Source organism: Cibotium barometz, chromosome 21 (genome assembly GCF_041138505.1).
Source record: "Cibotium barometz isolate CiBa-2024 chromosome 21, ASM4113850v1, whole genome shotgun sequence".
NCBI classification, from domain to species: domain Eukaryota; kingdom Viridiplantae; phylum Streptophyta; class Polypodiopsida; order Cyatheales; family Cibotiaceae; genus Cibotium; species Cibotium barometz.
This window is the reverse complement of record NC_141066.1, coordinates 23,293,250-23,306,792: the sequence shown is the minus strand read 5'-3', so window position 1 is coordinate 23,306,792 and position 13,543 is coordinate 23,293,250. Positions and strand designations below refer to the sequence as shown.

At 44.5% G+C, this 13,543-nt stretch overlaps 1 protein-coding gene across 4 annotated transcripts in view; it reads left to right on the top strand.

Annotated features, from left to right (window-relative positions):
- Positions 1–1,726: 1,726 nt before the first annotated feature.
- The window catches only part of LOC147626968 (protein IQ-DOMAIN 8-like), a 37,204-nt gene continuing 25,387 nt past the window's right edge, over positions 1,727–13,543 (top strand). Inside the window, exons 1-5 of one of the 4 annotated variants that reach the window (XM_086815531.1) lie at positions 1,727–2,393; positions 3,550–3,669; positions 6,014–6,295; positions 6,402–6,629; positions 6,723–6,836. In XM_086815531.1, coding sequence (XP_086671657.1) covers positions 3,577–3,669; positions 6,014–6,295; positions 6,402–6,629; positions 6,723–6,836 — 717 coding nt within the window. In that variant the 5' untranslated portion in view covers positions 1,727–2,393; positions 3,550–3,576. The other 3 variants (XM_086815530.1, XM_086815529.1, XM_086815528.1) reach the window with 3 other exon arrangements.

Sequence of the window (13,543 nt, the reverse complement as noted above, 5' to 3'; positions counted from 1 at the left end):
TGTAAGGTGACAAGGTGATTTCATCACATCACTTGGTAGTTGCAATGGCATTGTAAAAAGCTTTGAAAAATGCGTAAGGCAATGAAAGATTTATTTTGCACGAAATGAGTTATTCACAAAATCGAGGAAGTAAAGCCCAATGAAAGTAAGAGTAGCATTCAATGTCATGATGGTGTTCAAAGTAAGTACCAAAGCTATGCGCGATCCCATCAATGTTTTAAGTATATGCATGTTGATTTGTGCCTCAACTACAAGTTAAAAATTAAAACACTACATCTTCCTAGGAGAAGGGTTGCAAAGCATAATTGATATTATCTAAAAAAAATCTCTATACCTTACTTCTTTTACATGTTCAGTGCTTAGGATAATCCTCCAAGGAAAACTACAAATACAAACATGCCATGGGCAAACAAACCTTGGTTTTCCAGATTCTACAGTTTGGGGCATGTTCATACAAGTAGGGATTTTGGCATCCAGCTACAACATTTTGGTAAGGCACTTGGCCTATTGCAAAAACTAAGCACCAACATGTGCACTTTGTGAGGAATTGGGCATGTCCATTAGTGCAAGCAATTCCTCCTACCAATGTTGCAGATTCCATTCCCACAAGTTATTTGAGTGTGGAGCCATGCTTGATATAAAAAAAAACTTTTTTTCAACCAATCAAAATAAGGACCACTTATTAAATGAATTGATTTTCATTACATGAACATATATGTAGCAAGTAAAAATTGAAGATGTGATGTCATGCTTGGGACTTCAACCCTTAACCACCACAGCACCAAATGTGCCATTCTAGTTACCATGCTCCATGTGGGAATGAGTCCCATGGAGTTAAACAAGTGTATAAGAACTTTGGGAGAGTTTGAGACTAGGTTGCACAACCTCATTTCTTGTATGATCAAAGAATGTACTTGCAACATGGGCAATACATTGAGCCCCATGGAGTTCAACAGTTGTAAAAGAACTTTAGGAGAGTTTGAGACTAGGTTGCACACCCTCATTTCTTGTAAGATCACTTGCAACATGGGCAATACATTATCATTTGGAGACACACACATAGAGATGCAAGGTTGTGCACATGCAGACTCATCTTCTTTTAAGAAACCAAAAGGTTTTCAATGAACGTGGAGTGCAATTGGTATACAACATCTTCTATTCTTGCATTAGGCATTTTTGTCTACTGCCATCTCCTAAATATATCCAACATAGACAATAGCTTTTCCCTCAATCCATTTAATGTCTACACCTTCAGGATACTCCCATTTTTATGACATCCTTGCTAATTGAGCCCCATGTGCCCTCTTTTCACTCTTCTCCCCTTTCTGTGCTCTCTTTTTCTTGCATTCATTGTGCCATGCTTTTCCCTTCAATCTTCGCTTGCTTATATCACACACATAAGCCTATTTCACTTTGACAAGTTGGATTCACAAATTTAGCACTCTTAATTCTTTTAATTTGACAAATGGGTAAGTTAGGCAGTACCTTTTATACACTCTGTTTTTTATTTTTCAACAAAAACGGTTTAACAAATGTAGAGCATTTCTTCTTCTAGTTTAACAAATTGGATAGTTATGCACTTCCTTTCACACACTTTTTTAAACAAAAAATCTATTGAGGGGTGGCTAGCTAGTCTGGTTCTCTATTTGCAGCTTGTGGGTCTTTCTCAATAGGGCAGTTTGAGCGTCTCTCTCTGTCTGTGTGTGTGTGTGTGTGTGTGTGTGTGTGTGTGTGGTGGTTCTGTGCTTTTCTTTCTGCTTGGGGGTTCCTCTCAAACCCACACATAGGAGAAATCTATGGTGTAACTTGTAAGGCTTATTAAAGCCCTTGAGGCCTTGGGCTGCATCTGCTGCTAACTTCTTGCTATTATGAGCAAATCCCATATTTCACTATGGTATTCCTGTCTGACAACACTTTCTGCCAGTTGGGGGGTGTACACCGTACCTGCTGCCAGTAGACCAGAGGAGGCAGGGCTTGTCCTCTAGCTGGAACAATTCTCTATCCATTCCATAGTCTATAATAGCTCCATTAATGATAGCCCCATGAAAGCGTTAGTCTGCTTAATTACATCCCAATAATCATACATTGCTTAATCACACATCATTGCTGACTTTATATCTCCATTAAAGCTGTTTTTGTGCTTAATTCCACCTTTGAATTATTGAACCTGTCTTGGTGATTTATTCCACCATTACAGCTCTTTAGTTACTCCTAACTGCTCAGTCTTTAAGCCGAATTTCTGCCCATTTCCTGCTCAATTGATTCAACTTTTACCATTAAAGTTCAGCTTGCGTGCTTTATTTCATCATTTAAGACAGTTCGCTGACGCTTTAGTTTCATTATCATGTGTTAATTCGCCCGAATTAGCCCCAATTTTACCACTAAAGCTCAAGGTGAAGTACATTCAATTCTACCTATTAAAGCTCAGATTCTGCCGTTAAAGTTATATGCAGCTCCTCTAAAGCGAAGCTCGCCACGTCTGTCGGCAGTTGGCTGTGCCCTCGACCTTTACAAATTTGCTTTTGAGTACACCCACCTTTCCTTCTGCAGGCATTGCCCCTGCCAGAGCCTGCTTCTTCTGCTTCTTGCTGCAGTGCTCAGTGCCCTCACTGTAGTACCCTGTAGGGTTACGGGGGCATCCATTACCTATGGCCTTGAAAGGGGTTTTTTACACCGTTATTGAGCTTTTGATGCGTACTCCCTTGATTGGGCTCCTTATTTTTTTTGTTGCTTTCTTTCGATTTGCGTTGTTCAATTTCACCATTTTCCTAGTGGGTTGCTTAATTGCGCTTTTTAGTGAAGTGGGTTGCTTAATTATAATTTATTGGGTTTCTTAATTGCATCCATTTTCCAGATTTGGGTGCCCTCTTTTTTCTCTACGATTCACTTTGTCGTATAAGCATGTATGCTTATGATCTCTTTGTTCAAAGAATAGAGATCCCGTGTAAGGGATCAAGGAGCTCTTTGCTATGAACTGCAGACCTTCATCTTGTGACAAAATTGGCAGCAGCAGCAGCAGCAGCTCTGCTTAACAATATATGACAAGCCATGTAAGTGCTTGACTGCTGAACTACTAGGTTTCAGCTTCCTAGACAGCTTAAGTACCCTGTTGATTTGTGGTGTTAGCATGTTAATTGACACAACTAAGCAATTTTTTGCCTAGGAAATGGAAGCTTCTGAGCATCAGGAAAACTAGATTACTGGAACTTAGTAAGACCTATGGCATTTTACCCTCTTGCCTGCTTTTTAGCCCTGTAACGAGAGGCAGAATCATATATATTCTACCTTTACCTCATTTTTTATTGTCTTTGTGTCCACTCTGGTGCTTGCAGCTCTGATGGCTGAAAATGTATGTCCACTACCCTATTGTATTTCTGAACCAGAAACCATTGTTAATCTTTGTTTTCTCTTCTTATGCTTGATGCTGGACTTTCATCACTACTGTTATTATGCTTATTTAGGGGTTAATTTAGTGTGCTTGATGTTGTTATACTCCTAATATTTTTTATCTAACATGAGCCTTGGCCCTGAAGCATGAAACGCATGCAGCCTCATTGCAGTTGGTCATAGGATAGGATGGGAAAGTCACCAAGAAAATGGCTAAAGTCCCTGCTATTGGGCAAGAAAGGGTCAAAGTCTGTTGCAGAAGATACATCACCAACTACTGAGGTAGGTGCTTCCTCTTTCTTATTAAGGATTATATTCTCATGATGATGTGATCATGTTTTCTGTGGATTAGCAGCATTTACAATTCTTTCGCCAAACGCTCTCCTCACTAAAATCACTCACTAGCTTGTGCTGCTCTATGTTAGTTGTACTCACTGAATTCTTTATATTTTTTGGAGAAGATTATATGTATTATTTTAGTGTCAGATAGCCAGGGCTTGAACCCAGGTCCTCACCAGGCAAGTCGAACACCTTCACGACTACGCCTGCACATGGACTCACTAGCACTTCTAAGTTCAACATTGCCCCCTGTTTGCCCCAATGTTAATTAAGAGATCTCAAGAGACCTTGAGTTATCCATATACCATTCCCTGTCTTGAATTGTACTCAGCTCTGTAGGTAGAAGACTTCCCCTTTTTGAAAAAACAATCATGGATGCTACAGTGGTGGATAATCAAGTAACACTTATGCTTGTAGCCTTAGGAGGGGGGCTCACAGTTGCTAACATCACATAGACTGAGGTGCAATAGGGAGGGATCCCTTGAGGTCGGGCTTCTGTTTGATTAGCTGGTTTGTGAGGCACCCCTTTTGATAGAGGCTTGCATGGACACAAATTGTTACACCTGTTGTTCAGATTATGAAGTGCTTCAATTTCTTGCAAAGGTTGCTTCACAGATGTCTTAGTAGACATCTAGAGCAAAAAACAGGACTATCGTAACTTATTACTTAGTACACAATTTATCATGGAAACAGCCCACACTTCAGTATTCCATATCTGTTCACAACTGCACAACAGTAAACCCCTTCTTTCCTAAAGCACCCTCGTATCTTGCTCTCTTGCAAAAGCCATCATCTTTGCAAAGCTCATGTGCCAACTACTACATGTTGACATGATATTCTAATTTGCTTTGTATTTGCACACGCTTTGCCAATGGGATAACCAACATCGATGGATAAACAGAGGATACTATGGTAAGTACGCTCATCCTTTATGGATTGGCTGTGTGGCTAGCCTCCATCTCATTTTTGCCAGAGGTGTAATATAAATAGCCTCTTCTTTCCAATATATCCCATACACTTCCCCAAGATTACTGAACTAGATAGAAACTGCTAGTACACCACGGCTTCATGCTGGTTAGCATCACAAGATATTCCTTGAAAAACTATTTCAGTTTAATCTTTACTGCACACACCCTGCCATGTTGTGGCCGCTCGTTGCTGGAACACTATCTTGGGTGGTAATGATTCCCATCCTGCTAGCTGCCTTGTCAACCTTCCGTCTACTAGGCAGTGGCTATATCATATGTCAAGGGTATATGTAGTGTACACCTTGGTTGGGGTTCAATAATGGATATGTCCGAGAGAGTGTTGGCTGTATTAGACCAAATGGAGGAAAGGGTCTGTATTCACATGTCTGAGTTTCAAGCTCTCTATTATCTCCCAAACTGGGTCAGAAGCCAAGTGATGTGCTCTGACGGGAGAACAAGAAATCTGTATTAGTGTGTGGTCTGGACTCTCTACGGACAGCATATAGGTCACCGAGGCATGAACGAGGTAGGTAGTGACATGCATTTTTACGTGTACTGCTTTTTAACATTTAACCTTGGTACATCATTCCCAGATTTGTCAAGCTTTCAAGCTCTCAATTATTCCCCAAAATGAGTTAGAAGCCAAATAATGTGCTCTGATGGGAGAATAAGAAATCTGTATTAGCAAGGTGGTCTGGAATCTTTACGAACGTCATATAGGTCATTGAGATCCCAGCTGTTTTGCCAACTCTTTGGACTCATACACAACATAGTTGCATGAACGAGGTAGGTAGTGACATGCATTTTTACATGTACTGCTTTTTTAACACCTAACCTTGGTAGAGAGTAAGGTTTGGCACTTACGTAGAGTATAATGTGATGATGTGACATTGTGACGTAATCATAATCCATAGTTACATTTGCTATGTGGCAATGTGCACCATACAACACAGCAAATGTTTTTTTGTGAATGATCCGTAGAGTACTATTTGCTATGTGGCAATGCACACCACACAAAACATAGCAAATGGTGTCTATTTCCTTTATGCTTTGGCAGCCTGGTTGTAGGTTTTCATTTTCAATATAAGCATTCACATGTCTCGCACAGAAATCTCTCTTTCGTTTTGGTATTTGAAGTAGATAATTCTAGTTATATTTGTTCTTCATACAGGCTATGATATATAATCACTGGAGGGCATGCACCTTAGCTTCTGTGCCCAGAGCACCTGCATCGTCCTTTGGGAGGTGGACATTCCTGTGGATGTTTTGTGAGTTGGAAGTTGTTTTGAGAAAATGTTGTCTTGGTGCTGGTGTTTCAGAGAGAACCTAAGGAGAAGCGCAGATGGAGCTTTGGAAAACTATCAACACAGAGCAGAGGCTCAGATGTGTTTGTGAATTCAGATGGGTTTTGTACCACACTACAGGAACAAAGCCAACAAGGACCAAGAGGAGGCACATATTTCTGTAGCAGTGAGGAAGGAGATTATTTTATAGCAGATGTATCAGGTGCTGCGATGAGTGCTGCAGTAAACAATGGAGTGGTCACGATTGGAAGGACAGAGGCAGCTATTCTGATACAGACAGCTTTTCGAGGATATCTGGTGCTTTTCTATTCCTGTGAGGTGTTTTGGATATTTACATATGTATGGGTATCCAGTTGGTTCGCATTGGATGCTGAATAGCATAGTTTGCATTTTGGTGTCTTAGGCCCGGCGGGCTCTGCGAGCTCTCAAAGGTCTAGTAAGATTACAAGCTTTGGTTAGAGGACACATAGTAAGAAGACAAGCAGGGACAACCTTGCAGTGTGTACAAGCACTTGTTCATGTACAGGCCTGTGTTCGTGCCAGGCATGTTCACGTATCCGAGGATGGTCAGGCTGTGCAACGAAAGCTTCAACAGAGGCGGCAGCTAGATGCCCGACCTAGAAAATCTCTGGTGAGAGGACATACCTAAAGCTGTACAGCACTTTCTTCAAATGGCCTTGAGCTAAGGGAGCCAAGCTAATGTTGCATGCTTGTATGATGTCAGGAAGGTTGGAACTCTAGCACAGGTACACTCCAAGAGCTGAAGGCCAAGCTTCAAAGCCGCCAAGAGGCTGCTGCAAAACGAAAGCGAGCACTCACTTACGCATTTTCTTCTCAAGTGAGATCCTAGTCTTTCTATGCCATGCATACAGACATCATCCATAGTTTTAGAAGACCAGTTAGAAGCCTTTTTTGGTATCTTTTAAAGAAAAAGCCTAAAATTTGTCTAAGTCTAGAATCAAAGATCATGGAAAATGATATTTTAATGCATGGTATTATCTCATAGCCTGTCAATCTATTTCAGACAAGACTATGAATGGTGTTTGATCTACATAGGGACTACTCGTCCATAAACTCACATTGAAAAAAGAAGAACCTATGCATTTGCTAGACCTAACTAAGTAATCTACTACTACAGAGGCCCTTGGCTCTAATTCTATCATTCTTGGCTTCCTTGTTTCGCTTGTTTTCCATGCCTAGCTAAAAATAGCAAGAGGAAGTGCAGAGGAGCAAGGAGGCTATTAACACAGATTAGATTGATCGTAGGCAGCAATAGCTACAGTAGATGTACCCAGAGACAGGAACAGAGTCTAGCCAAGGTAGTTACAAAAACAGCATTGTAATATGTACGAGTTGTGTGTAGAAGTGGTGATGAGGACCGCCATTATATAGAGAGCAAGAGGTAGTCACAACCAGTTACACTAATGGGCAAGTGTTCGGATGCATGTGTGAGTAAGTGCATGAGGCATGTGTGTGAACCTTATTTCAACATTTCCCTGCTCTAAAAACAAGCAAGGTTTGAAATGCAAGTGTTACATGTGCGTGGTGATGCGTGTAGCTACTGATGTATGTAGCTAATGCAAGGTGTTTACATGTGCTGTATATATACTAGTAAGCATGCACGATTACAGATTTACAATTAGCCCGGATTGTATGGGTGTTGCATGCACGGAAGCCTTGTTGTACTGATCCACAGCCGAAGGCCTGATTAAGAATAAGATGCTGATTTAAATATGATTAAGACACAGGAGAGAGAACACGAGAGAGTTTGTGTCAGGGTTTTTTGTATTAATATGGTACAAAAAAGGTGACTGAATGCTTGTACATGGTTAGGCACTTGTAGCCCAAAATGGGTGACCTCTCGCCCCTTACATGACTTCTACTAACTTCTAGAATGACTTGATGTAGGACTGAAATGAGGACTTTATGCTTATATATGTGCAAGGAGTGCTGGTCGGCCACTTCTAACAGCTGTCAGCCAGATCTCGACACGGGATATTCGCAAAATTCTAATATTAATGCTGCATTGGCTGTAATGCTTTCCTCATGCGCTGGCCTTCACTTGATGCTAGGCCACTTGCTACCTAGGTACCTGATGGCTGCCGACAGGACACCAGTGCCCTCCATGGTAGCCACAATTTGCAAGAGAGCACGTAAGACAAGAGATCACTACACAGGGTATGTCATCTTGTAATCCGGTTCCTCCCTTCTGCTACTTACTCCCATATTTAAGCATAAAAGCTTACCAATAGCAAGTAGAGTCGATGACAGCGGAAGTCTTCGCGATGGAAGTCCTTGGAGTGTTGAGATCTTCGATTTGTCGCATTTCTTCACAACAAAACTCTTCAAGAGGATGAAGGGAACCTTGGGAAAGCTTCCCCTATGATTCAACTTGAGAAAGGAGGGCTGAAATTAGGCTTTTCAGCAAAAAGACCAAAAATTACAACAATAAAGAGAGCTGTTTTGCTGAATTTCAGTCATTGGGTGTGTAGGAGAGTGATTAGCATCCGGAAACACTCTTTGGAAGCTTGAAAAACACCTTAGCAAGCTTGGAAATGGAGTCAGGAAGGAGAATGTGCAAAAAATGCAACCCAACAGCCCTCATGAAGGAGGCGCCAATCTCTAGAGAGAGAAGGAGTGAGGTGGTGAGTTGTCTAGTGTAGGTGGCAGGCAGGTGCTTTGTGGAGCAAGCTAGAGTAGACACATGGCTGGTTACTCCCTTTATACAAAGGGGATAAGGTCTGGGCGGTGGACATTCGGGACATCAGTGTGTGTGAACACCGGGCTGGTCATAATTTATAAGTGAATTTTGGTCGCCCAAAACTTAATGAAGTATATACACACTCACTTATAAATTAGTGCTAGCTCTTAAGGCCAGGTTTATGACCAATACTTACCACCTGTCACATGCCACATAACCATGTTAGCAACAGTTTCACACGCACGGTTCGGGCAGGCGTCCCCTTACCCGGAACTACACATTGGTCAAGCAAGCATGAAAACATCATGCAATTTCAATTGCAAGCAAGCACATAAAGATCCTATGCAATGAAGCATTGGTATGGACAATCCCCGTTCATGAGACTATACCAAAATAGACGTGCTCCAAGCAAGTACACGAGGTACCAGACCCAATGGAACACCAATCCACCAAGCATTTCCGGACATGTACACGGAGGCACAAGTCCCAACGGAAAGCCAAGTCCACAGTATCACATGAGTGGCATCAATCCCCGGCATATACACCTGCCATGGACACCAGTCCAATGTACATACATGATGAGAAAGCACGGGTGGACCAATTGGGTGGCCAAATGGTGACAATCATGGTCATTGCGATGCACACGATGTCGGGTCTATGAAACCTCATGAGGTTCTCAACCTTTTTTTAATCCTAGGCTCACATCTCTAGGTTCATGCCTCTTACATTGGTATCAGGACATGGATCTAACAAGCGCTAGAACCCGAGGCACGGAGGATGTACAAGATAATACCCTCATGTGGGTTGTTTTGACAAGAAGGCCAATTAATTTCTATGCAAGGATGTGCAAGGAGGTAAGTAGAAGAGCAGTTTCATGCATGGATATGCAAGGAACAAGTGATGGAGAAAAAGCAGCCTTGATGCATGTTGAACAGCAGATCTAAAGCGCACAAAAGTATGCTTTTTTTTTACACATGCTTTTCCCCATGATACCACTGTGAGGTCTCCACAGACGACGCCCAAGGATCATCTGACCTAGAATCGAAACCCTAAAGAGGTTTCATAGGCCCGATATTGGATGCATCGCATGACCGCGATAGATTGTGGCTAGGGACTCACTACCCAACCGTAGGTTCAATGCCTTGAACCACCCACAAGCCTTGCCATGAGCCTCCTTGTTGGTACCAATGGCCCCAACTTAGCATCCCATACCACAAGGCCAAACCACCTACCGTGCAGCTCCATGGCCATGAGGTCTTGCACGCCCCTAGTAGCCCTACTAACTACCGCATGGATACCTCAATAACTCATATGTGCCCCCAAGGTCACTTATGTAGCAACCTGGCTATTATTGACCCTTCCTTTATTTATAAGCTTTCTTGCTTTATTCATAAGCTTTTACCCATTATTAACCCTAGGGTAAAAATTATGAGCTCTTAGACAATCTAGACCTCATCCTGGTAGTCCCCGAAAGAATGCACAGCAAAAGATGGGAAAGTGGAAACACAGGAGAAAGAAAGAAAGATATATGAAGCGTCTACTAAAGAAGCGTCTACTAAAGATCCAATGGGCCTATGAGACCAAAGTGATACAATAATGTCCATGGCATATCTCATCATGGAATGGAAAATAAAACAAAAAGAAAACATAAACATAGCTATCTCGTTGGGGTGATACAAAACTGTCCATGGAAACTCATCATTGAATACTAAGAACATAGAAACATGAGAGCAACATCAGCTCTTAGTAGATGGTATACCACTTTCCAAAATATCAAGCATGGGGCTAATGAGCATGGCCGAGAGGTCTCCCTCAGCTATGTCACGTGGAAAAGTAGCTCGATAGCGATGGAGCATGTCCCGAATCTGGAGCTGATGAGGTGATCATGGCCGAGAGTCGGGGGGCCGAGGGCGTCGTGGTACGGAGACTCGGTCCGAGGTAACTCCTCTCGGGCGAGGTAGGTCCGGAGTAGCTCGTGGAGGGTCCACGAGATCCACTATGTCGCTATCCTCCACCTCCTAGAAGTTCATTGCACCACTCTCTGGCGTAGAAGGTCTGGAATGATGAAACACCACATAGATCCGAATGGGGCCACTTGTCTCCTCAAAAATATTAGTTCCTTCCACCGGAAGACTTCAAAAGAAACTGTAAACCACAGACAGCCCCAAGATCTTGGGGGCCCACCTGGGGACTCTGGCAGGAGAGCCCTCACTAGGAAAGCTACGATGGTCATCTTTACCGGCTCCGAGAATCGATGAATCAAGCGGCGGACGGAACTCGCCGACTGTCTTCACTCCAGGTTGGGCGCTACGCAGGAGTGCTCTGGAGAGGCGGATGGAGGGTGCAAAGGAAGAGGGTGCGGCAAGGGGGTTGTTGCGAGAAGAGTTGGAGACGAGGATGAAGGATGAGGAGGAGGGGGAGATGGGAGGAGCTGGGAGTGATCCATCGGAGAGGGAGGGTGCTGGGAGGGGTTCGTTGGGGATTCAATGGGGCTAGCTGGCCTCACTGGAAACTAAGAGCCAAAAGAGGGCCGTCATATTGAAGGGGTTGGAGGGACCCTCGCAATGACTGGAGGGGGCCCATCGTCGACGGGTGGGTGCCTGGGTGCTATGATAAATGCTCAAAACGGTTCTCTGACAGAACCGAATCCTCCTGTACTCTGCCAGTACTCTGTCAGCCTAGCGTGCGGGCGACGACGCTCAGCTCTGGTAGTCGGCTGACGGCTCTAGTGCGGGCCAATGGTCTACCACTCTCCGGCTGCGGAGTCATCCACGGTTGCTTGAGAGCATCTCTCTCTCTCTCTCTCTCTCTCTCTCTCTCTCTCTCTCTCTCTCTACCCCCTAGTTCAGATCCTAGAGCTCGGTTGCTTGAGAGCATCTCTCTCTCTCTCTCTACACCCTGGTGAAGATCTGAACGGGGACTGGGGGAGGGGGGAACAACCAACGGCAGTCTCCTAGATTGGCACCGAGGGCAAGCTGTCCCATTTGCCTGCAATTGAAACACTCGCGGGGAAGGCCTAAGTGCTCCGCTTGCTGAATGACGGAGTCTCCTCGGTGTCCCATCTATTTGCAAATGAAACAGTGGCCGGGAAGGCCTGAGTACTCCACTCGCTAAATGATGGGGTTTACCCGAAGGCAAGGAATGGATATGACATGAGACAATGTCTCCAACAAGGCAATACAAATGCGAAGGGATGGAATCCCAACCGCCCGTGCAAGGGACGAAGCGACAGTGGGGGGGATTCCATCACTCTCCCAATGGCTCCGCCGATCACCGAGAGAAGAGGAAGGTAATTCCTTCCTAAGGCGTGGGAAGGATATTGTCACAGGAAAGCCTGATACGCCAACCAATGGGTCGGATGTGGGGTCGAAGCCGTGCTACCACCGCACAAAGAAGGCCTAGGCTGTACGCAATGCGACGGGGCTTAGCTGCATGACTCGATCTGACACCATTGGCAAGTCGAACTCAACCTGGAAGTAGCCAAGCCCCAGAGGATGAACGTCTATGATCTTTGCAGGCCCACCAAGGAGGCTAGCCTGAAGAAGATCTCTTATTGTCCGCGCGCAAGACAGCTACCGACAATCTTGCATACCAGAGTGGAGGCCTCTAAGGATGCAACAATCGTAGCGAAGAGCTGAAGGTCCGCTTCAGAGAAAGATAAGCAAGTTATGACGACCTCGGTCGGGGATGACAAAGTGGCTGCCATGGAGTCCTCTTGAGGGTGAAGACCAGAAGAGGCCGAGGCTTGCCGAATGAAGAAACCCCAAAGACCGAAGATGTTGCTAGATGAAGATGGAAGGCGCGAAGAAGTTGGAGGAAGACGAGGTAAGCGGCGAGGCTACGGAGGAGGAAGGAGGGGAAGGGGGGGGGGAGAGAGCTAGGGGGGGAAAGGAGAGAGGCACGGGCAGGAGGGAGAGGGGGGGGGGGTGTTCATTGTTCTCACACGACTAACACCAATATTGTAGATTGTGGTGGGATCTCACAGAAGAGCTCTGCTTTGCATAGAAGGATCAATAATACCTACTTAACCAAAGGAAGTGGTGGATCAACCGCTATACCTCACCAATACACACGTTGAAAAGGCCACATGGTGGAGAAAAGGACGTGGTTCACCCCACCAAACTAAAATGAACTTAAGGCTACCAAAGATAAACGCAATCCCATTAACAGAGATCTTGAAGGACAATGGTTATAACAAATCCCACTCCTAACATGTCCATGGGTTACAACCCCATTAAATAGATGGGTAGTCCACATGACTCCCATTAATAGAGATCTTGAAGGACAATAGTTATAACATATTCCACTCCTAACATGTCCATGGGTTACAACCCCATCAAATAGGTGGGTAGTCTGTTAGCAGTCATCTCCTGTCTGTACATATTACACATTAGGGCCATTGTTGTGGGTGTGTCCGCCCATGTAGGTGTTTCTCCATTTTTCTCCATTGTCCATGTTATTTCCCAAGTTTTGCGGGGGGGGGGGGGGGGGGGGGGGGGGGGTGCTGGCGGTATGAGCTGGCCAACTTGCTTTCTGATGGCCGACTGGCTTCTTGCCGCTGGCCGACCTATCATATACTGGCTGACTCATTTTTCTACTGGCCGACTGGATGTGATCCAGGGCTCTCACGGGGCTGTCAGCCTGTTTTAGACAAGGCCAACTGCAGCTTGAGGTTTTGCTGTTTTTTAGTGCTGATTGGAGAGTTTCTCGGCTGTTCAGGACATGGAGAAACAAGTAGAAGGTAGCCATCATTGCTGGACAGCCACCTTGCATGGTGTTTGCAACCTCTTCTTCATTTTTTTTCCCACCCACCCTCCCTTCACAAGACCTTGTGAACCCTTGAG